Below are 23,814 nucleotides of genomic sequence, written 5' to 3' on the forward strand. Positions count from 1 at the left end.
GTGTGATACGAGGAATTTTGATAATATTAAGAAGGACGGAAAAAACGCACGAGAGTAAACTTGAAAAACACGATCATTCTCTGGCACAGTGAGACCGAGAACACCCTAACACGATTAGTCACTTCTCTCATTCGCAGTAGTGTTGGTGGTCTGGTGGGTACTATCTATCGTTCATTGTGTCGATTCGACGTTGTGTTGTTCACTAAACTGGGGCAATTTTGCAAGTGGTATGTTTTACTCTTATCCGATTTTGTGTGTGTTAAGCTGTTTAGTGTTAATTTTGCCGATTTGTTATTGATAAATTTTTTATGTGAAAGTTCAATTGAACGAGCAATCGTTTTTCTTTTCATTTACTTCTTCTGGGCGTATATTTACGTATAAACACATTTTCTTTTGTTCTGCATGTTTAACGCAGAGATTCAGCATCAGTCAGTACAATCTTCACCAACAAAACCTTCTTTCTGATCCGTCATAATGGCATCGCGTCGAAAGATATTATTGAAAGTAATAATTCTTGGAGACTCAGGTGTTGGTAAAACTTCGTTGATGAACCAATATGTCAATCGGAAGTTTTCTAACCAGTATAAAGCAACTATTGGGGCAGATTTCCTCACCAAAGAAGTTATGGTTGATGATCGCCTTGTAACAATGCAGGTACTTATTGTAATTCTATTGATTCCATGAACCACAATAATTCCACTTTTATCTTACAGATTTGGGATACAGCTGGACAAGAAAGATTTCAGTCTCTTGGAGTTGCTTTTTATCGTGGGGCCGACTGTTGTGTTCTTGTTTTTGATGTGACATCTCCTACTAGTTTTAAAGATTTAGATTCCTGGAGGGATGAATTCCTTATTCAAGCCTCACCGAGAGATCCTGAGAATTTCCCTTTTGTAGTGCTTGGCAACAAGGTGAAAATTCAACAATGTTTTTAGTTATTCAGTAGTAGTTCACTACATCCTTCATCTATTCTTGACAGGTTGATTTAGAAAATCGAGCTGTTTCCACCAAAAGGGCTCAGCAGTGGTGCCATGCAAAAAATGATATTCCCTACTTTGAAACTAGTGCAAAGGAAGGAATAAATGTTGAACAAGCCTTCCAAACAATAGCTAGAAATGCTTTGGCTCAGGAAACACAGGTGATGACTTTTATTTTCAAACTGTGGCTCATGCAAACACATTCATAACACAATTAATAACTATGTGTTGAAATGCTTACTATTTGGTTTTTGTTTGTAGGTCGACCTCTACAATGAATTCCCGGAACAAATCAAGCTGACTCCAGGTGATCAGAGAGGAAATGGTAGACAGGATTCTTGTTCCTGCTAGTTGGCGATTCGTCTTGAATTTTCTTGTTCTCCAATCCACATTTTGAATCGGCACTGCTGGATTTTTTTTTTTTTTCAAGGGAATATCCAATACTAGAGCGGTTTATTTTTAATGACCAAATGTTCTATGGCTAAGAAACTTTGGTACTACAGGTCTTTAATGTAGTATAGTTCTCAACTTCCTAAAACAATCGATTTTTTTCCCATTCCGTCTGTTGGAATGTTAAGCCGATGATAATATTTAGGTGAGAAATTTTCCTCCGGCAGCGGAACGTTGATTACTGCTGATACCCCTCCCTATAAATATATGAATACATACGTTTTTCTTCTTTAATCTTTTCTACGCGCGTGGTAACCCGACCTTGCCTTCTTTTCATTAGCGTTTTATGTATTGCACCTCGGTCCTTCTTAATTTGTGATATCGTTATTAGCATTTCACAACCGACTTGTGCAAACAGTAGCTAACTAAATCTAAGTTTCCTTTTCTCCTGAAATCCAATATTGTATCATTATGCCATCCGAGGCAACCTTTTCAATCAATTCACTTGCTAAATAAGACAATCGTTTACGAAAACGAACGAAAGATCTTGGTATGAGCTTACTAAATGTTGGATTTCGAAATATTTTGCACGTTACCCGGAGGTTTTTTTCCTATTTTATGTTCGTTTGATCGTTTCCTTGAAATGATTCGATAATTTTTGGGTTAGCTTGGTGAATAAAAAGTTATAATCCATTTTAGGCTTGCACACAGCTGTTTTAATCACTGTGACTAAATTGGTAACTCAGCGAAAGGTTTTCTTTTCTGAACGTGCCTAGAACACAAGATGTAGTCGACGACCAATCACGCGTCGATCTTCCATTACGCGACTTGACTCGGTCGTCTCTTCCGTTAATGATGAGATTGGTGCTTAAGAAAACAAAATCAATGTGCTTTCATACGAACATGGATTCCGAGATGCATTCCTACGTTGAAATTCTGTAATCAATTTTTGCGTTTTCTCTATGCCTTTGTCTGAAAGAACGTAAGAATTAACACATGTGAATTCAAATTTGAAGGCAATTTGTAGTTGGATAAAACAAAAACAAAAAAAACAGGTGGGGGTTACCCGATGCCCGTGAAACCGCACCGAAATAAACAAAAAATTGTAAATCGGTTTACTACCCTAGTAAAAAATTTTAATGTAATAATTTTGCACAAATGGATAGTTCTTATCAAGTGCTATCCATTCCTGTAATTTTTTTTCAAATGTAGAGCTTATAGTTTACCGATTATAATTCATTTAGTTTCACGATCCGTCAAACCACACCGACAAAAATATCCAATCAGTTTACTACTCGGTTAGGTATTTTTAAAGCAAAAATTTAACGGAAGTGGATAACCCCTATCATCGGCTATCCATTTCTGTAAAATTTGTTTATTTAGACCTAATATTGTTACCTATGAAGCTATTTTAATTTTGTGTACTGGGATAGAGGGATTACCCGAGACACGTTAAACCACATCTCGGGTTAAGTTAAAATTTATTAATTTTGGACCTATAGTTTTCTCGTAACGAATTATTTTAATTTTAACGCATATCCGGTAGGTCTGTGTGGTTTAGTGGGTCTCAGGTAATCCCCAATCTCCCCAGTGATACGGAATGTTTAAGTATAAGTATAACCCTAATAACTTTTACATAAATGATTAGCTCTTTGCAAAGGCTATTCATTCCTGTTCTTTAAATTTCATTTATTGCTTTGGTATGGGGATTATCTGAGACCCGCTAAACCGCACCGACCTAACCGATGTGTGCTTAAAATTTAAATAATTCCTTACGGGAAAACTACAAGTCCAAAATTAATAAATTTTACATAAATGGGTAGCTCTTAATGAGAGCTACCCATTTCTGTAAAGTAATTAAACATGATGTATTGGGAGATGGGGAGACCCGCCAAACCGCACCGACCTACCCGATAAATGGCGAATCGGTTTAGTACTCCAATAAGTACTTTTGTAAGCCATTTTTTTACAGAAATGGACAGATTTTATCAAAATATAACCATTTCCATAATAGAGCAAGTGACTGACGCGTACCCCCATTGTTTTACGAACGCACCTTGGTGTTTTAAGATTAGCTTTTGCGGCTGGAAGCCATGTTTGTTTCGAGATAAACATGGCCGCCAGCCGCAATTTCTCTCTTAAAATAGTAAGGTGCGTTCGTAAAACCAGAGTAATAGAATACTGGTGTAGCCACGGCCATGTTAACTCCCTCTCTCGGATTTTTTCCCAAAAGTTGTTGCCAATTTCGCGTATCGATTGTGAGAAAATGAGGCAAGATATCGATTTAAGTGTCCCATAACCGTAACTGCCACCTATGAATTGAGTTTTAAGGGTTGTTATTTAAAATCGTAGACTTTTACTTTTTTCACACTAATTAATTAAGCCACTTTTTGTTTACTTTCTGAAGTACAGACGACGAAAATGAGCGAAAACATAGCGAAAACGTAATACATCACAAGTTCACAACACAGCCGCTGTGGCGCTTTCGTTATGGGACAGAAAGACTTTCAGGCCAAAAAGGCAATGGGAGGGCCCGCCATAAGCGTGGCTACACCAGTATTCTATTACTCTGGTAAAACAGTAGAGGGTACGCGTCAGTCACTTGCTCTATAGTTTATTATAGAATATTAAAAGTTTCCTAACTTTACAAAGGTGCAAAAGTGCTAAATTCATTACTGTTAGTAGTTAATTTCATAAGTAGTTTTTAAGCCGCCATCTTAAAAACTGGCGGCAGATCTTACCGATCACACCGAAGAACCGCACCGAAACCGATCTGTTTCTGGAGGACCCGAACCGATCGCAACAAATCGTCCATTTTTCGGGTAGATCAGATCGGTTTACCCGATCTCGCCCAATTCGGGCCGAGCCCTAGTAGTGGTACAAATAAACAATCAATTTGCCGTGGCCGGGTAGTCCATCTTGGAAAATTCTTTCCCGGTGATGCGGTGAGGGAACAAACAAAGAATAACGGAAACCATTTCATTTCAGAAAAAATTGCGCCACCTACGTGTCTTCATTTGTAAAAGGGTTTATAGCCACTTGTAACAAGAAGGCAATAGGGATTTTAAAGTATTAAACACTGGTGGCGCTGGCCCCCCCCCCCCAATAACTATCAGCTGATACACTGCGGAAGTGCGGTGATCTATGAAATCTGGAGTGTGTAATTCCGCCCATATTTTCCAGAAAACACGAAACGGCATGAAATCATAAATTATAATTTTTAATTCATAATTAGCAGTGCAACGAGACGCTTATTATTAATTATCCAGCATCAAGATCCATAATACTGTGTAAAAGGTATGATTAAAATATGCTTTCAACTCAGAAAAAGGGAGTGGAATAAAGGTCCTGTAGACCTCCTTGGTAAACCAAGGGAGGGAATCACAGTCCAAAAGACCAAAACACTCAAATATCGCTAGTCGCTAGCTCTCTAGCGATAGCTATCCGGTATGCCTTCCAACAAGGTCTCTGAGACGGCGTCTTAACGTGCAGACGATAAATACGCCAATGCTAAAGGATAGGGCTTGCTAGCGATCGGCCCCGATTAGCCAAAATCAGGTTAACTGCCCCGCCCTGGAAAAGGGAAATCGGGGTGCTACTTCGTCATCCGGGGCGGGGTGGGGCAAAAATCGAGGTTAACCCGCTTGCCCCGACGTCATTTGAAAAAATGGCGCCCGAATTCAAACTGCGAAGTTGGGTCGGGTTTTTAACGGGGCAACCGGGATGAACTCCCCGGTTTTCAACATAGTAATCAATTTCGACTCGATCGATTATGTTTTTATATCGATCGATTGATTGCAATCGGGGTTGCATCCCCGATTAGGCATGCCGATTCATTTAAATCGGGGATGCTTAGTGGTGTCCCCGATTAGAATGTGATCGGGGCTGAGCCCTACAAAAGCTCCCCGATTGGTGCGGGGCCGAGCGCTAATTGCAGCAAGCATAGACGTCGATGATCATGCGCCCCTGCATTGTCGTCTGCTAGCTACCATAAACAATTATACGAGGTTGTGAAGGTATAATTTGAACTATCTTTGGATTAAACTCTAAGTGAAAAAGTGTTGCCCAAACCATATTTCTTAAGACACAAGGTATTTTATTGAACAAAATGCCGAAAAGAAAACACGGAGAGCTAGAAGAAGATTCTCTAGAAACGGGAAATGTTGACCAAGGTGATTTTTCTGACGGAGATGACAGCGGTGACGAGAACGATGCCGAAAACGTTGACAAATACGAAATGATGAAGGAGGATGACATAGAAGGTAATTTTTAAAAAAGGGATTTTGTAACTACTAAAAAATACAAAAATAATTCCCACCATTTTGTCAGGACAAGAGGACCCCACACAAGAATTTGATGGAGAAGTTCAAATCACACCATTTAACATGAAGGAAGAAATGGAAGAAGGACACTTTGATAAAGAAGGCACTTATATTTTTGGCAAGCGAGAGAAAGATGAAGTGAAAGACCACTGGTTAGACAATATTGATTGGGTAAAAGTGAATTCTCAATCAGCTTCCAACAAAATCCCATCAGATGAAGAGAGCATGGACACAAATGATTACTTGAAGAAGTTTGATCCTATTCCTGCATACAAAGAAATGCTTACCATTCTTTTACCTGGTGAAACTGTGATCAAGGCTTTAAAACGACTGGGAGGTGGTAAAGTTCAGACAGCATCCGAGCGATGGAAAAAGAAGAAAAAACAACCAGATGAAGAAGACAACAAAGAAAGTGCATTAAAAAAGGAATCTATAGCAAAATTAACTGAGCTTGCTAATATGATCCTTTCCGAAATGGGGAATATGGATATTTATCAAGAAACATTTGAAGGAATACATTACAAATTAAAAAAAATAGAAGAGTCTGCATCGAAACCGAATAACGATCTCGATATGTTTGGAGACATGTTTGACGAGAAGAATAAAGAAAGCGATGATTCTGACAAACATAAATCAGCTGAGGGGGAACCTATAACTAAGAAGGTTCGATTCGATGAAGGCGAAAGTCAAGCTACAATCAACGAAGTACAAACCTCAGAAACCGTACAGTGGGAATTTAAGTGGAAACAAGAGGATGACTCTGAAGTACATGGACCACATAGTACAGCCGAGATGCTTGATTGGGTTTGTTTTGTTTTTTTATAATTTGACTGATTACTAGACCTAATTTGATGTGATTTTCAGGTAAACCAGGGATACTTTGAATCGGGTGTATGGGTACGCCGTGTTGGGCAACAAGGAGATTTCTATACTTCGCGACGAATCGATTTTGATCTGTATCTTTGATCCACCTAATAAATTTCCTTCAGTTGTACTGAATGGTATTGTTATTTACAATATCCCTTCTTCCACGTTTTTTCTTAAAATAAATTTAGCAGTCAAGCCAATGGCTTTATCATTCAGCCATGGACTTTTAATAGATTCATTGATTGCTAGCCACCTTATTAAACTGAAACGAGAGAGCCCTCAAGTAAACTAAGAAGGACGCGTCAGGGCCAAAGGCATAAAAGTTGCGTAGTTCACATGATTCGATTTCTCTGGTAACTGAAACAGTTAGTTGGTAATTGGAAATGAACACACTCTGGGCAATGAATCTGAGTATCTGACATAAATCACAAAAACTGCAAAGTTAGGCAAAAAATCGCTTTAGAAACGTATTTTGGTTTAGGTGTGAACAGAGTCATGCAATCATCATGTAAGCGCATAAAAGAATGTAATGATAAAGACAAATGAAATGTTGAGATTTTCTTGTGTGAAACCACCTTATTAGACCGAGAATTTGAATTAGCTTACATTTTTAAGCCTTCACTCGTGTGAAATTTCTAGACCTCTACTACTCGTTGCCTGCTCCAATCTCCTTCCCCAAGCATGTGTTTCGAAATTATGCAAGTAATGTTTTCATGAAATCCTGCAGCTACAAAAAATGACGAGATTGTATGGTCCCAAAACTTAACAAAAAGCGAAGGATAGGTGGTATAAGCAAAAAGGAACGAGTCTTGCCGTCAAAGGAAAATCTGTGTGAAAAAAAAAAAAAAAAATAATAATAATAAGCCAAATCCGTTCCCCCGTTTTATATAGCAAAAAATTATTGAATGCCGGGAAACAAAGAGAGAACCCGGTTCCATTTACTTTGATGATGTTCATTCTTATGATGTGAAATAAATTTTTTTATTGTAATAGCTATAGTTGCCTTGGGGTTTCATATCTCCTTGTTTTGTCGAATTGTTCAGAGTCGTATCAGTCTGTCATATGTTGTAATAGTGCTCAGATACACAGTTGTGGAGCTTAATGTAGAGTAAATCAATTAAGGGAAAAACAATTTTGAATAAAGGCGAGTTTACCATGGCAGCACCGCCAGTAATTATTTTGCTTTATTTACTTGATTTGGGATTTGTTAACACAAATTATTCAAAACCAAAGACACGATTAAGAAATTTTCAGGTATAGACTACGGTTGTTTAATCACCTGCTGCTGGCGGGATAAGCATTACATTTTATATGTTGTATCCTTGTCAACAACTTTTTTCCGATGTGAACAATTTATGATATAGACCTCCTAATTCCATTAATTGCTGATGATTACCTTGTTCTTCAATTCTTCCTCGGTTCAATACAAGTATGAGATTCGCGTTACTGATTGACTGCAAGCTGTGGGAAATAACGATGCAAGTACGGCCAACCTGAGCTCGATTGAGCGCTTGCTGAACCAAAAGTTCAGATTCAGAATCCAGAGCAGACATCGCTTCGTCTAGAATCTTAATTTAAATTCTAATGTTTAACTATTGCTATGAATATAATTTCTAACTTTATTTACTAGGATTTGAGGTCGCCTGAGAAGGGCTCTAGCTATGGCCACACGTTGTTTTTGACCGCCGCTTAGCTGAGCTCCACGATGACCCACGATTGTTTCATAACCGTTGGGTAGCGACTCAATCCAATGGTGTATGTTGGCTTGACGAGCAGATTCTATAAGTTCCTCAGTGAGTGCCTGGCGAGTGTTGTCCCCGTATGCAATGTTCTCACCAATGGTCCGGTTGAAGAGAATTGGTTCCTGGCAGACCAGGCCAAACCGGAACCGTAAACTGTAGCCATTCAATAACATGATTATTGATAAACATATATGCACATACAGTGTGATAAGACAGAAATGTCGTTACGATTTTTTTGAGAAATCGACCAAAGAACATCCATTCAAATGAATACTTCCCCGATCGGGATCATAGAAGCGTTGAAGTAGCTGAATGCACGTAGATTTTCCCGAACCGTTGGGTCCGACTAGTGCCACCCTTTGGCCCGGCTGAATAACGACATTGAATTCATCTAGAACTGGTACATCAGCCCGAACAGGATAACTAAATCGTACATTCTCGAACTTGATTTGCTCCAATAGACGGGCATGAGGGATATAAGCAGTTGGTTTGTGATCAGAAGAAGTGTCGCTAGAATCTACGCCTGTATCCAATAAACTGCAAAAACGCCCAGCCGAATCAAACGCTTTTCTAAAATTTGGCATAAAAGCCAAATCTTTCCCAACGTTTTCCATGCCATACACAAGAGACTCAGAGACAGTGAACACATTTTTAACGGGTATGGCTTCGTTTTGAACCAGATAACCCCCATAAAACATAAAAAAGATAGAAACGAGCGTGTCAAGATTTGAGGCCAACGCGCATACCAAGCCACGAACGGCCGCCCTCATTCTAAGAGGCTGTTGTCCCATTTCTAATATTTCTTTGTAATTTTCATAAAAATGTTCTTGTTTATTAAGGCCCACCACTGTGCGAATGTTGGAGATGGTCTCCGTTGCTACGCGGTTCGAATCTTCAATACATTTCTTTTCTTCTGCCGAGTTTTGTGTCCATCCTAGTTTCGAGTCTATCACAAAGATGATCAATAACATGGGGATAAATATGAACCCGACTAACGCTAGTTTCCACTGGTAATAGAAAGCTAAACCTAGTGAGAAGACCAAAGACGATAAACCTTGGATGACGGCACCCATTCGCAAACCAACCACTGATTGAATGTTAAATGGATCACTCATCAAACGCGTGCAAAGAGCACCTACACTATTTTCCGGTCGATCAAACCAACTTATTTCTTGATTTAATATTGACTGGTAGCTCAATATTCGGAGTTGTAGCAGCAATCGACTTCCAGCCAGAGAGAAAGTGAATGTTTGCACAAATCCAGCGATACCCGCAACTACGGCTAGAACTAAGAAGGCGAATAGAAACTTGACTCTAATTTCATTAATCTCTGTATCAGCGCGTGTCCCCATGCTCAGAAGGCTTAACGTTTCTCCGAAAACAATTGAAAAGATTGGTTGGCAAAGTCCTGTGATGATTGATCCCAAAACGCCAAGGGCAACGTAAGGTAACAATTGCCGATTAAGTCCTACGACTTTCGTTAACCAAGTAGAATACTTTTTTTGCGAACATATTTCTCCATGATGCATATGCCGAGGCATACTCCTGTTAGACTGAGCTTTTACGCCGTTAACGCTCGTCAAATTTGGAGGTTGGTTTTCCAAGGCGGAAATAACCGAATTGTTTGATTGGATTGGTCTGATTTTAGAAGATGGTTCAGCAATTGGTGAACAGGTTTGACTATGAGCTGAATTTGATTTAGTGACAAGGTTAAAGTACAATCCTCCTTTAGCCATTAAGGTTTCATGGGATCCGCTTTCCTAATTGAAATAAAATTTGATAGTTAACAACTAAGGTTAAGGACTGACACAATAATAAATAAAACTGAAACTGATATACGGCAATGAGTCCTTCATGTAGAACGATGATTAAATCGGCTTTCCGAATGGTAGCCATCCTGTGTGCAATAATAACGCAAGTTCTTCCTCTGCAAACGCTGTCCAAAGCTTTCTGCACTGCAACTTCACTCAATGTATCTAAAGCTGAGGTTGGCTCATCTAACAGGAGAATTTTTGGATCTTTCATTAGTGCTCGAGCTATGGCAATGCCTAGATATATTTAAAAAAATATATATATAAATATATCTTTTATAATATTTTTCCTGGATTTTAAAATGTAATTGTCATTTTACATTGTTTCTGGCCGCCACTTAGTTGCGTGCCGCCTTCGCCAATTACAGTTTCGTATCCCAGCGGAAGTGACCGGATAAAGTCATGAGCAAGAGCCTGTCTTGCGGCATGTTGCATCTCTACCATCAATATTTCTTGTTGTTCGTTTCCATTAAAACAACCCCCTAATAGAATGTTTTCTCTAATGGTGGCTGCAAAGAGAACAGGTTCTTGACCAACGATGCCTATATTACGCCGTAACCAAATTGGGTCGTATTCATTTAGTGGTATACCGTCCAGACGAATCACACCTTGGATCGGGTCGTACAATCTTTGAATGATTTGTATCACTGTTGTTTTGCCACAGCCAGACGGTCCAACTAAAGCTACTGTTTTTCCAAGTGGAATGTTGAAAGAGATGCCTTTCAAGACAGACACCTCCAGTCTTGAGGGGTAGCTGAATTGGACTTCATCAAACTCTATCAGTCCTTCAATTTTTCCTGGGGAATTGTGGCTCTCCCTCTTTTTAGAAAGCTGTGTTATTCTTAAGGTGTCGATTGTTTTAAACACCGAATTGGCTGCGACTTTTCCAGTATAAAATATCTCGATCAGGTTAAGAAGTTGGCTGATTTTAGTTCCCCCGTAGAGAACGTTAAAAAAAACTATGTTGAAAGTTGCCACTGAATATTTTTGTTCTCCTTGAATCGATTTATTGTCGGAGAGGGAGGACGAAGAGGACAAAACCATGCCTACTCCGTACCAAAATGCCAAGGCGTAAGATACGAATGTTAGGAGCCACCACAAGCCGGCTTCCAGACCACTTAAGAGGCTGCGTCTGAAGGTAGCAAATTCAGTCGTTTGCATTTCTTGCTGGAAACGTTGCAGCTCTTTTTGTTGCCCACCAAATGCCACAACCGTTCGAAGACATTCAAACACCTCTTCAACACTTGCAATAGCTAGCGAATTGGCACAAAGTTCCTGAAGCATAAATTTTGTCTTTTGCTTTGAGAGGAAAAATGTCGTAGCAGTCAGTAGAGGAAGAGGTGATAGAATAACCTAAGGCGTAGGCATCAGGTATATATCTTTCAAAATAATGTATACAATATAAATATGTTATTAACAAACCCAACCATGGTTAGTCTCCATCCATGGTACAATGCAGTAATGGTGCACGCAGCAAAGGCTGATGAGTAATATATAATTAATCCTAATTTTTCGCCTATACTCTCTTCTATTTTTCGGACGTTACTACAACCAAAGAAACGTTTGATAAAAGATGTAAGTATTAGAAAACATGAAAGGACGGGATTGTGTTCAAGCAGATGCGGTAACGGCATTAAATATTTGTTGGGCAATTTTAAAACTTTTATTGTTTTACAAACCGCCAAGCTTACTCTGTTGACTGTGCGACAAAATCCTGGGGATGCCGAATGTCGTGCCAAGCTATCTCTTGAAACAGAACGGCCTCGAATAATAAACTTCTTATTCTGCGCCCCTGTTAATAAAAGAGTTTTATGTATACGAATAATACGATATACGATATAAGTACGATTTTAACCCCCAATATTGTCACGCTCACACGGATAGGGGGAGGGTGTTCACGTCGCCTCACTACCCGATGGTCATGCTCACCAAGCCGCTGGCCGAATCAGAACAACGGCACAGATGACTGGCTCACATACACTCTCAGACAGAGCCCGAACAGACTAGGACTATACGACTTAACTACGTTTAAGTTTCCCCTTGTTCCTTAACCTATCGAGGGCTGAGGGGGTGAACCACCCCCGACCCCAAATAGCCATTAGAATTTTCTTGTACGTGACAATATCTTGTCGTTGAGTTCACGTTATCTTTGAAGAGTTTCATTTTCTTAATTAAAAAAAAAAAAGTTCGCGATGAGCTACAAAATATGAAATAAATCAGACGAATGCAATCTAGGCTGTGCCTATGACTGGCGGTTATGTTTTAATAGGGTTAAGCTGTGATAAACTGCACCGGGCATTCGTATTGTTTCTGTTCGATTTCTACTGTGTCTGCTGACTACTACGTTTACCGAGTTAAAGAACAACAACAAAATTTACTGCTAGCGAGGTTAAAGCAACATGGTTATAATTGGAATGGTTGATACTAGACCTGATTATAAGCCGCCACGTTAAGGCATGCCACGAAGACAGCATGTAGAATGAGTGAGGCAACTCCCACCGTGGCACTTTCGATGCAATATGTAATTACATCTTCCATAAGAGGATAACGTTTCATCTGGTTTTCGGGAAGGAGCTTGCTGTCAACAAAAACACAAACGAGAAAAAAAAATGCTTTGTGAACAAACCGTTGCCTGCGAAAACAATTCAGAAAGAGATAATTAAAGAAAACTAATTAAGAGTAAAAAAAAAAACACTGCGTTACAATAAAATGTTGATTAGGTATACGGAAAGATAGACAGTTAGCTTAAAATATTAGAATGTTAGCGCAAGTGCAGTATAAATGTACGTATGTCTATATTTTTATCACTTAGCACGTAGTTCCTAATTACTTGTTAGCCCGTTTATACTAAAAAACGATTACTTACCCAAATTGAGTTCTATTGCTAATGCGAGCCGTGTCACATCCGTTACCGTTATAGGTATATGAACAAGCTGAGCTTTCTCCACGAGCAAAACTATCGGTAAGTTTGCCGAAAAGAATTATCAAGACAGGAAGAGAAATACCAGCCGAAACGGCCGACACTATAGAAACAATCGTTAACCACACATCGGATGTAGATGCAAATCTAAAAAGAAGAATATAGGGAACAGCTCGATCTTCCATAGTCTGCGATTTTATCTCTGTTACACCCACGATAAAAAAACAACGTGCGTAAAGTTAAGGCTGCCACTCGATTACCAATGCAATCAATTTGCTTAGTTTGAGCAGGTCGTCCGTTGGAACGTCATCGCTCGTCGGTGCCGAAGCTTCAAATTATATAGCGATATAATACTGTTCAACAAAGAAAACCTTTGGAAAAATTTCTGGCAAAAATGTTTCTGACACCAGTGCCCAACAAGAACAACAACAAATCAAAAAATAAAGAAAAATAAAAAATAAATAACGAAATTACGTTATTTAAATTTGTTCATAATATATTATTTGTTTATTTTTTCAATTCTAGATATTTTAAACTTGGTCGAATTTCATTCGGTGCGAAACGATTCCACGTCATTATTGGTACTCATATGTAATTCAAGCAAACACCTTCTTCCCAGTATTGTCACGTTTCTGGAACGAGTTCAACATCCGATTCTCCATATCACATGATCCTGCGAAAAATGTTAGTTTTCAGTCTGAACCATACCATAGGGGTACCACTAAAATGGACGTAATAACACACAGCTAAAGATAATTGCTTTACGAAACTCATAACCGACAGTATTAGTATTTCAAACAAAAACTGACCTTCAACCAGCCAATGTTTGTGAATTGTCCCTAGTGCTCTATGTTAATTGTTAAGTAACCTAAAGAAATGCAGTTGCACGTTGCTGTGCATGAAAGCCATAACACAATTAAATGATTTAGTATGTATAATATTTACAAAACATTTTGATCGTATTATTAGTCTATTATCAATCTTCAATCAAGTATTCATGTATGTACAGTACAGTACTCACTAGTCACTACTCAGTATTCACCAGGTATTCACCTAGCGGCTAGCGCGCCTGCTCGCCTAGGCAATTTTCAGAGAAGCCTTGTGTTAGAATGAGTTAAAACGTAGTTGTGGTAAAATGTTAGAATTTCCGCAATCTACGCCCGCATTTTATTTAACTTCCACAAACTTCTGTATCCTCCCAGGTCCCAGCAGTTGTTTGCAGTAATGTTTGTAACTTCTATCACCGAATTTGAAGTAGGAAAAAGAACATAACCGGCAGCTTCAACTCTGGTTGTACATATTACGCCGTTCTGACAAGATTCAAACTCGTATTTTACAAAAGAAATTTATACCACTAAAATGTCATTTCCTAGTGGATCCCTTTTCCAACCAGCCCAATCTGCTACATCCACTACAGGTAAAATGTAATTTTTTGTTTATGTTGTCAAACCCCATCCACAGCACAGATAAGTTGAAAGGACCTGAGACCTGGCTGTTTTTCCCCAACATGAATTACTTGTTTGTACTGAGACTGTGGCGTGCAACTACAAGTTAGTTCTTCTCTTGAAATCTGGAGATGAATTCATGGTAGCAGACAGTACAAGATGCCGGATGGCAACAAAAAGAAGTGTATTGATGAAACCATGAAACGAATTTCAAAGGTTGATGGATTAAAAATTTTTTCAAACATGCTGGTTGCTAATTTGGTTTGTGTGTTGACTGTCTATATTATCAATTAAAAGAATTTCAAATTTTCCACCTTGGGAAACCAGTAGTTCTTTTGTGTGTTTAGATTTTGAAATAAACTCTGTATATTTTTTAGATTGTGTTAATTGTTTTTTTTCTTTCTGTATTCCAGGAGGGTTGTTTGGAGGAACCGGGCAAACTGGTACCACTACATTTGGAGGATTTGGTGCACAGCAGGCCAACACAGCAAATCAACCCTTTTCGTTTGGAACCCAACAAGTAAATGCTACACCAGCACTAGGGTTTGGCACCCAACAAACAATCACCACTGCAGCAGCACCTACTTTTGGATTTGGTACTACACAGGCTACTTCAGCAACCCCAGCTTTTGGATTTGGGGCACAAACTAGCACCACTCCTTCTTTTGGTTTTGGTGGAACGCAAACTAGTACAGCTGCTCCCACCTTCGGTTTCGGAGGAACTCAAACCAACACTGGAGCTCCAACTTTCGGCTTTGGGCAGCCACAGACAAGTAACACAGGTTTTGGTTTTGGCCTAGGAACGCCTGCTGCTTCGACGTCTGCTGGGCTTTTTTCTGGAACTGGTAATGTTTTAAACAAGATATCGTCTTTTAGGTAATCTTGACATTGTTTGGTAGGAGGTGGATCATTCGGGACATCTCTTGGAAGTACTGGGACTGCTCCATCAGGTACATCCTTTTCTTTAGGTACCCCTGCATTTGGAAGCACAGCACCTTCAACCGGGCTATTTGGTCAACAAGCACAATCCCAACCTGCCCCTCCTGCTCAGCAAGCCGGCACACAAGTAGAATCCGTTCTATCTTCTGTACTTTACTGTAACGTTTATGGTGATGAGCGAGACGCAATCTTGGCCCGTTGGAATCTCCTGCAAGCGGCATGGGGAACAGGAAAAGGTATCCTTTACAAATACTTAAATTGTCGGATTGAACTTGCAATTTAAAGTATTTATCTTTATTTAGGCTTTTACTCTGGCACTGCTAGTGCTGTCCAATATACTGCGGAAAATTCATTATGTCGTTTTAAAGCAATTGGCTATAGTAAACTACCGCAAGGAAAGAATGAAGACGGAATCATAGTCATGCTATTTAACAAACCCGAAACAGAACTTCGGTATCTACGTATTGTGTGTAATAACATTTATGGAGATAACTAATGTGCCAATTTTTCCAGTCGAGATCAAGCCCAGTTAGTAAGTGTCATAACTACAGCATTGGGAAACAAGCCGAACCTTAACGTAACCGTGGAGGGTGTTTCGGGGTTGGACATAAATAAAACCGAAGTCTTGATCTGTGTTCAAGAAAGATCAGCAACCGGCGCCATCCACAAGGTACCTGCTATTGAGCTGTCTTCGTTCCTGTGGAACCAGCAACCACCAGTCATGATGCAAACGGCTCGTGGTCAACTCAGCACGCTCGGCGTTGTTTCCTGTGTCCCAAGGGTGCGACCAACGCCCGAACAACTGCGAGAATATCTGGCGTCTCCTCCGGCTGGTATCGATGCTCGAATTTGGAAACAAGCGCAGTCGGAAAATCCTGATCGGGATAATTTCATACCTATACCACTGATTGGATTTGGCGATCTTGTTCGCCATCTTCATCTTCAGGTTTTCATAAAAGTTTTTGAAACTACTTTTGATGGGCTTAATCGTGGAACAAATATACTTATTTCAGGAGAAGGAAACTCGTCGACACCAAGGAACATTGGATAAATTAGCAGAAGAATTAGCTAACCTGCAATCGCGAGCATCTGAAACATCAGTAGCGCTAAGTGAACAGCGACGACGATACATTGACTTGCAGCATCGAATCCTTAAAGTTCTTATAAAACAAGAATGCTCACGAAAAGAAGGTTTCGCCCTGCAACCAGAAGAAGAACGATTAAGAGTGCAACTCGAGTCTGTGCACAACGAACTCAGTATCCCTACGCAGTTTAGAGTAGACAAATTTAATATTTTAATAAAGGATGTAGAGAGATTAATAAGCTATGTTTTAACAAAACAGGGGCGATTAAATGAATTGCTTTCACAAATTAGGATGCGACAATCTGCATTTATGCCAGCAGAAAGAATGGCAGAACGGTACAACATAGAACCAAATGTCTTGGATGATTTAAAACAAGTAATACAAGACAAATTACGCGCAAACTTTGAATCATCTTACCCCATATCTCATTTCTACAGGTACTGAAATCACAGCAAGAAGGAATGGCTCAGCTGATGAACGTGCTGAAAGACGATTTCAACGATTTACTCGTCTTAGATAATGCTTTGAAACATTAATTTTGCCAACGGATGAATTGAGAGCCTTTGATAAGCAAAGTATTTGTGTTATTTTCCTCCATTTTCTGAAGGCTCTAACACAGGAATATATTTTGCAATCGTATTGTTCACAAGCCATTTTATTTTTTATCATTATTCTATGTCCCATATAACGTGTTCGTAGCCTACTGTAAGTGCTAGTTTTTTTATCACGAACCACTGATGAATCTTTCTACTGATGAGAAATTATTCGTCGATTCTACAAAAAAAATTTCTTTTCCTCTAGTCTTACTGGAGATCTACTAGTATTTATGGGGTGATATCGTATCGTGGAGTATCTTTTGTTGATCAGAAAATACTCCATTCAACACATTCAGATCTATAGAAATGCCAGGGGTTAGGACGCTGTTTTTTGCAAACAGAATATATGGTCCTTTCAGAGGGCAGGACTTCTCGAATTTTAAAGTATTATGCACATTGCTTTCTGCTTATGTTATTGGACTTTAATCTGATCGTATGTTCTGTTACTCAATCGAAAAAATGCAGAAAGGCTGCATCTAATTCTGAAACATTTAGACTCCTTAAAAATCAGAGCCAAAAGGTGAACGAAGGGCGCCATCGTTAAAAAAAAAATCCGTACTAATGGCGTCCGGTTGCCATCTAAACAAAATCCCTGTCGGTAAATAACATAGAGCTCCCGATATAAGATTTTATAAAAATAGTTGTTAAACAATCATGTAATTCGTGTAAATTTTTTTATTGTTAGTCGATTACGTAATGAAAGAAAGCCAATTATTTCATGTAAAAATATTTTTCCAGCTTCCGCTTGCACCTAACGAACCTAATCTTCTACAATGGCGTATGGTTCCGCCCAATTTCTTTTCTTTGTTTAACGTTTATTCCGATTAATATGACACTTTCCGATATAAAGTTACATTGAATTATATGCGATTATAGACATTTAATCGAATTTCGACGAAAAATTTTGTAACTAACTCCGTAGTTTTGCGAAAACTTCACGAAATCTTAGAGATTTCGCACATTTTGCAGCATCTGGGTTGCATGTCGAACTTAAGTAGGAGAGACATTTTGCTTCGTCATCATCTGAAGGCATTCTAAACATCTTTCAACGAGAATGGTTTCCGTCAAGAAATCTACCTTGAGGAAGTACGCCGCCGTGGCCGCATCACTTCTAGCCATTGGATCTATAGTGGGTGTAATCGTAATGGGAATTTCCAATATGGAATATCAAATGAAGACCGATCTTAAGACTTCTACCATGAACGGCCCTACAACCGACCAGTCATTACCAGATGTAGCTACAGCTTATAACCCACCTCTTCGTACCAGCGATCCCGATCTCAAACTTGCGGTTGAAACGATTTCCTTAACGGAGTCTAATATTTACGATTCAAGTGTTAAAAAACCAGACATCAATACTCGGAAACTAGAAGGAAAAATATTTTCTCTTAATGGCTTCTTTAAAAATGATGGTGATGACGATTCAGGGTCCATCCATTTTTCTCACGAGACGATACCCGCTCTAGATGAAGAAATGGTCCACCTGCTATCGGCGATCGTTTCTCGCGGCAGTCACCCTGAAATAAAGGCCAACGTCAAGACCAAGAAGAGTTTAGAATTGGAAGAAAAAATGATGAAGCTCATGACATCAATTATTTCCAGGGAGACTAATACGATGGACAGAGGGAAAATGGTAGAAACATTGACATCAATCGTTTTGGAGCATGGAATAGACCCCGATATTAAGGGGAAAATGACTGACGTTCTATCCCACATAGTGAATAAAATACACAAAACAAATCCCGAAGTTGAACTGGAAATGGTGAAATTAATTTCAGAAGTCATTACTCAAGATACTGACGAGGTATTGAAATTGAAAATATTAAACACTCTGTTGACGATCGCTTCTCAAGAAATACACCCGGAAACCAAGTCACGATTGGTAACCATCCTTTCAGCAATTGCAAGGGAGGGGGAAAACCTAGAAACACAGCTAAAAACCGCAACATTACTGTCCAACATTGTTCACCAATATGGAAGAGACGAAACCAGAGCCAACATACAGCGGATACTTTCACTAATAGTTCCTTCAATGGAAAAACTTGAATCCACTACAGAGTATACCGAAGAGTCGCAACTTGACAACAAATCAGAAATCGTAGACGTATTCTCGAAAGTAACCCAGGCTGAAAAGACAACGGAGGTTGACTTTGACGAAAGAGTTGAAAATATAAACCTACTATCGAACATAACTCAAAAAGAAAAAGCAACGAAAGCGACATCACGGCTGGTCGAGTTAGTATCGTCGGTTCCATCATCACAATATTTACCCATGAGAGCGGCGATCAACCAGATTCTCTCTAAAGTGATTTCCGCAAAGAATCATTTTAGAAAGACAGACCAAAACGCCCTAGAGGCGGACGTTGAAGAGAATTCTGGCGTGTTAAACGTCAGACTATCGAATGTAATGTAGGAAAGTAAATCGCCTGGATTCGACCTAGATGAAAAATCAGAAATGGTTTACATGTTCACAAAGCTAACAGAAGAGATAAAGACACCGAGAGAGGACTTGGACCTGAAATCCGAAATGGTACGTTCATTCACCGATGTAATTGGCAACGACAAAGCGCCGGGTGCAGATTTTGATGAACAATCAGAAATGATGAAAATTTTGTTGGAATTGGCTGATGACGAGGAAACGGCGAAGAAGATTACATCTCAGATAACAGAAATGTTATTAGCAATAATGCTATGAAACCCGAAATGGTTCACACACTCCTCCAACGGACAAAGAAGTCATCGGAAGAAGACATTCACCAGCAATCAGAAATGACAAATTGGTTCTCACGTGTAACTCAGGCCATTAAAACTCTGTTCACGGATTTTGATGAGAAATCAGAAATGATGAAAATTTTGTTGGAATTTGCTGATGACGATGAAACGGCGAAGAAGCAGATCGAAGGAGCAGATTTTCACAAAACACCAATAGGATACGGTGGAGATTCGCAGTACTAAAACGCGAATTGGTACCCTAGGCCTAGGTCAATATCTATAATTAAATGATATGGCAAAAAAGACGCTGAATTGCATCTCATGTAATTGAAGCGTTATTAGCAATAAGGCTTTCCAGAATGAACGTGTTGGTATAAACAATTATGTCTGACGAGATTTCCGCACAAAAAAAAATCATTTTTGAAAGACGATGATAGACGAATAAATGAATCCTAATGCAGAATTGAAGAAAAATCAGAAATGATCCCTACTATTAAAAAAAATATTGAAATAAATGTAATTGAAAAAAAATTTCACCGGAAGTGAAGTTCGGTGACAAATTGGTTAACCTTTCAAACAAAGTTCGACAAATGTTTTTAGTTTGATTTTGTACTTAATAATGATGATCCATGTACGAAATAACAAAAATACAAAAAATAACTTGATTACTTTTGCCGCAAAAGTGAAACGCAAAAAAAGAATTGCGTTTTTTTTCTTTTGCTACAAAAGTGAAACGCAAAAAAAGAATTGCGTTTTTTTTTTCTTTTGCTGCAAAAGTGAAACGCAAAAAAAGAACTGCATTTTTTTTTCTTTTGCGGCAAAAGTATGGAAAAGGGGCAACATTTATACAAAGAAGTAAGGTCATTTAGGGTTAGGTGTCGGAATGGGAATTGATATTCTGCGTGAAAATGTAACATCCATGTGAAGAATTGAAAAGCTTGAAGGCCAAATAGAAGGAAGGTTGAACGTCAGAGTCATTGGCAGATGACCTATTAGTGGAAGAGGGGAAAAGGGTGGTAAGCGTGGGAAAGGAGAGACGAATGCAAGAAACACGGCTGTCCATTTCTTACACGAATAAAAGATCGTATGGCATAATGGGTTTGCGAAGGGACTATCCGATCCGCCATAGGGGACCGTGTTGACATTGCCGAGTGGCACGGGGAATTTTCCGGATGTCCCTTCTTTATTAATTTAGTTACAAGAAAACCCGATTGCATGTATGATTGCATTTTGTTTTTTAAAAAGCACGTAAAAAAGAACAAAGAATACTTATTATCTTTAAAACGAAATTTCATAAAAATTCTGTGTATTATAATACCTTTCCCAAAAAATCAATTTTAAATTACATTTTTGGATATAGAAAGTATTTCATGTAAGCAATGAAAAGCATGTAAAAAATGTTCATATAAGCATTTTCCGAAAGAACTACACCTCAGACTGGATAGTTTGTGGGTTGTCAAAACTCTGCTTGGTCTTAGATTCAGGAACTGTAACAGTTTGGGATCTACGTTTTCGAAAATAAACGCAAACCAAAGTACCAATGATGATTAAAAGGATTACAAATAAAACAACTAAAACTATATAAATGGTTTTGTTTGATCCATTTTCATCATTTCTAGGTTTAAAAATTTCATCAGTCACTGATTCAACAACGATTGTTGGTGGCGTCGAAAAGCCCGGTAGGGCAGACGATGAAAAATCTTCCGTTTCTTGGCAATCGTTGAAATTCAGATGAAGTATTGAATGCGTTGACATTTGTTGGCGGCAGTTGGTGGTGTTTGGATTTTCAAGTATAAAATTCCTGTTTACAATCTTTGTTTCGGGATAGCTATTCCTTTTAAGATTATCAAAGCGACAAAGTGCTTGTTTTACACGTTCGTCTTGGCAATCAAACCTGTTATTGCCAGAAATGTCTACATTTGAAAGTGACGGAAAGGGCAAAGGACGATTAGGAGACGGTACGTCCATTCTGTCAGGTATCCAGTTCAGGTCTATTAGATTGCAATCTTTTACCGTGAGTTTGTGCAGTTTCTGAAACTTAATCCTGATATCCAGATTTCCTAGGATCGCTTGAGCAAGTTTTGGACTGCCAGTCAAATCCAGTGTTTCCAAATACGAGCAACCATTGAAAAAGGAAGGGAAGAGATGTTCTTCGGCGTATACTTCTTTTAATTCAAGCGTTTCCAGCCCAGCAAACTGCGTCAAAATGTCTAAAGTAACAAGATCGCATCGTTCAATTCTTAGCTTCCGAAGTCCTTTACAGCCGCCAATGCTTCCTATGTGGTCGATGCCTAATTTTTCATTTTTAGACTTTTGTCCTTCTACTGCAAATTCTTGGAGATCGTGCAGCTGAAGAAGATCTGAAAAATTGCGTAAAAGAAAACGGTGGTAGCGGTCCCATTTTGTAAGCAATCTTATTTTGATAAATATTTTGTACTAATAGTCTGCCGATAAAGCTACAGGCAAAGTTCTGCAAGGTAACGAAATACGCGCTCGTGCACAAACATACATGTCATAATACCGTTTTCTTTCGGCCGTTTTTTTTTTCTATTTGTTGTTTTTAGTTGCAATAAAGTTCTATCATAATGGAAATCATGATGACAGTAATTACCCTTGTATACCAGACGTACTGCTCCGTCATCCAAGCACAGACTATGTAGCTTAGAACACTCCATGGCGAGGAAGTTGAAACTACTTATTCTGTTCTTGCACAGGTTCAGATGCTGTAAATTTGTCAGCTTTGTTTGGGTTTCAATTCGACTTATCATGTTGTTTTCCATGTTCAGATACGTGAGAACCCGAGGTAGGTTTTCTGGGATGTTTACCAGGCGATTTCCGCTTAGGTTAAGAATATTCAGATTTTGAAGTTCTTGAAATAGGCTGTTATCAAGAAGCTCTAGGTTGTTATTGCTGAAGTCTATTTTTGCGATCGCCCTGGTATTGGCAAAAAGCCTGTTGGGAATCCGTGTTAGACGATTCCCACTCATGTTGATCTCTTTTAGGTTGGTAAGCGTATTGAAAGCATCAGATTCAATCTCTGAAATATTACATTTGGGCATTTGTAGCACAAATAAATTCAATCCAAGATTAGCTATCATTGATAGATCGACGCGTCTTATGCTTGTCATTGTGACAGTTAAAGAGTTTACCTGTTCGGGAAGAGAAAATCAGCTTATTCGGTGCACATTCAAAACTTTTGTGAATACTAGGACGGATAATTAGCAATACATTACATCTTTGTTTAGCAATCTCGAATTTGGCCAATAGGGACAGAGAGCTGACGTAGGCGAGTTTACCACACAGCTCATTTGGCGAAAACTTTTAACGTTAGGATTGTCACTATTAACTTCCGACTGTCCTGCAGACGGATCTATTGGAAAAACGAAGAAAAAGAGGAACACACCTACGGCTTTCATTTTTCTCTTCACCAGACAAATAACTATGTTCACATACAAACTGGGAGTCTGGAAAAAAAACTTGAATTTACTGTATTTATATCGGCGAATTTAGGACGCATCAGCTATAGATGAGGTAGATATGGTATAGCTGCCTCCGGAAGATCCATGACCGCAATTTCCGTTTCTGCTGAAACATTGTTTCATCACACTAGTGTGCAACCAATTTCATGTGCCTTTCCATTTTACTGGGGCGACTGATGTCATTCTCTTATGAATGTTCCGGTGTGGTTGTCGCTACTTTTAAGGGTAGTTTATCCAGCGCTTAGTATGACTGATGCTTAATTCATGATAAATATAAATACATATTTAAATTGCGCTCGGCCCTGATTACCTGAAACCCGGCTTACTACCGGAAGATACTGGCGTGATGGCTGAAACAATAAAACAGAATACTTATAAAAACACATTTTACGTGTGTCGCGTCAGTATCTTCCGGTAGTAAGCCGGGTCTCAGGTAATCGGGGGACGAGCCCTATACCAAAAAGTCAATGGATGGTACTGGCGTAATGGGTACAAAAATAGAACAATGTACGATTGGTGCAATAAATCA

The 23,814-nt window shown here is 39.0% G+C and overlaps 5 protein-coding genes across 6 annotated transcripts; 3 read left to right on the forward strand and 2 right to left on the reverse strand.

Moving 5' to 3' along the window:
• The first annotated feature begins 74 nt into the window (after positions 1-74).
• On the forward strand, positions 75-1,661 carry LOC116916455 (ras-related protein Rab-7a). The gene is made up of 5 exons (XM_032921710.2): positions 75-227; positions 416-654; positions 714-911; positions 980-1,138; positions 1,239-1,661. The coding sequence occupies exons 2-5, from the start codon at positions 475-477 to the stop codon at positions 1,326-1,328; spliced, it is 627 nt and encodes a 208-aa protein (XP_032777601.1). The 5' UTR covers positions 75-227; positions 416-474; the 3' UTR covers positions 1,329-1,661.
• A 3,671-nt stretch (positions 1,662-5,332) lies between these two features.
• LOC116916460 (CD2 antigen cytoplasmic tail-binding protein 2 homolog) lies at positions 5,333-6,683 on the forward strand. Its single transcript, XM_032921714.2, has 3 exons — positions 5,333-5,629; positions 5,697-6,493; positions 6,554-6,683. Exons 1-3 carry the CDS (start codon positions 5,476-5,478, stop codon positions 6,653-6,655), a joined length of 1,053 nt encoding a protein of 350 aa, XP_032777605.2. The 5' UTR covers positions 5,333-5,475; the 3' UTR covers positions 6,656-6,683.
• Positions 6,684-7,454: 771 nt separating this feature from the next.
• Positions 7,455-13,905, reverse strand: LOC116936793 (ATP-dependent translocase ABCB1). Its single transcript, XM_032943947.2, has 9 exons — positions 12,976-13,905; positions 12,540-12,687; positions 11,801-11,901; positions 11,537-11,654; positions 10,430-11,462; positions 10,138-10,346; positions 8,527-10,058; positions 8,184-8,451; positions 7,455-8,124 (listed from the first exon to the last, which is right to left on the reverse strand). The coding sequence occupies exons 1-9, from the start codon at positions 13,212-13,214 to the stop codon at positions 7,882-7,884; spliced, it is 3,891 nt and encodes a 1,296-aa protein (XP_032799838.2). The 5' UTR covers positions 13,215-13,905; the 3' UTR covers positions 7,455-7,881.
• Positions 13,906-14,047: 142 nt separating this feature from the next.
• On the forward strand, positions 14,048-17,147 carry LOC116916459 (nuclear pore complex protein Nup54). Of its 2 annotated transcripts, XM_032921712.2 has the most exons (10): positions 14,048-14,159; positions 14,232-14,446; positions 14,888-14,994; positions 15,082-15,319; positions 15,374-15,649; positions 15,716-15,866; positions 15,927-16,359; positions 16,427-16,690; positions 16,757-16,873; positions 16,936-17,147. In XM_032921712.2, exons 2-10 carry the CDS (start codon positions 14,389-14,391, stop codon positions 17,032-17,034), a joined length of 1,743 nt encoding a protein of 580 aa, XP_032777603.1. In that variant the 5' UTR covers positions 14,048-14,159; positions 14,232-14,388; the 3' UTR covers positions 17,035-17,147. The 2 variants fall into 2 exon arrangements, with proteins under 2 accessions (XP_032777603.1, XP_032777602.1); XM_032921711.2 differs by having other exon boundaries at positions 14,049-14,159; positions 14,888-15,319.
• A 3,948-nt stretch (positions 17,148-21,095) lies between these two features.
• On the reverse strand, positions 21,096-23,707 carry LOC116917628 (leucine-rich repeats and immunoglobulin-like domains protein 1). The gene is made up of 3 exons (XM_032923175.2): positions 23,040-23,707; positions 22,418-22,955; positions 21,096-22,166 (listed from the first exon to the last, which is right to left on the reverse strand). Exons 1-3 carry the CDS (start codon positions 23,220-23,222, stop codon positions 21,232-21,234), a joined length of 1,656 nt encoding a protein of 551 aa, XP_032779066.2. The 5' UTR covers positions 23,223-23,707; the 3' UTR covers positions 21,096-21,231.
• Positions 23,708-23,814: the final 107 nt, after the last annotated feature.

This window comes from Daphnia magna, linkage group LG2 (genome assembly GCF_020631705.1).
Source record: "Daphnia magna isolate NIES linkage group LG2, ASM2063170v1.1, whole genome shotgun sequence".
NCBI classification, from domain to species: Eukaryota; Metazoa; Arthropoda; class Branchiopoda; order Diplostraca; family Daphniidae; genus Daphnia; species Daphnia magna.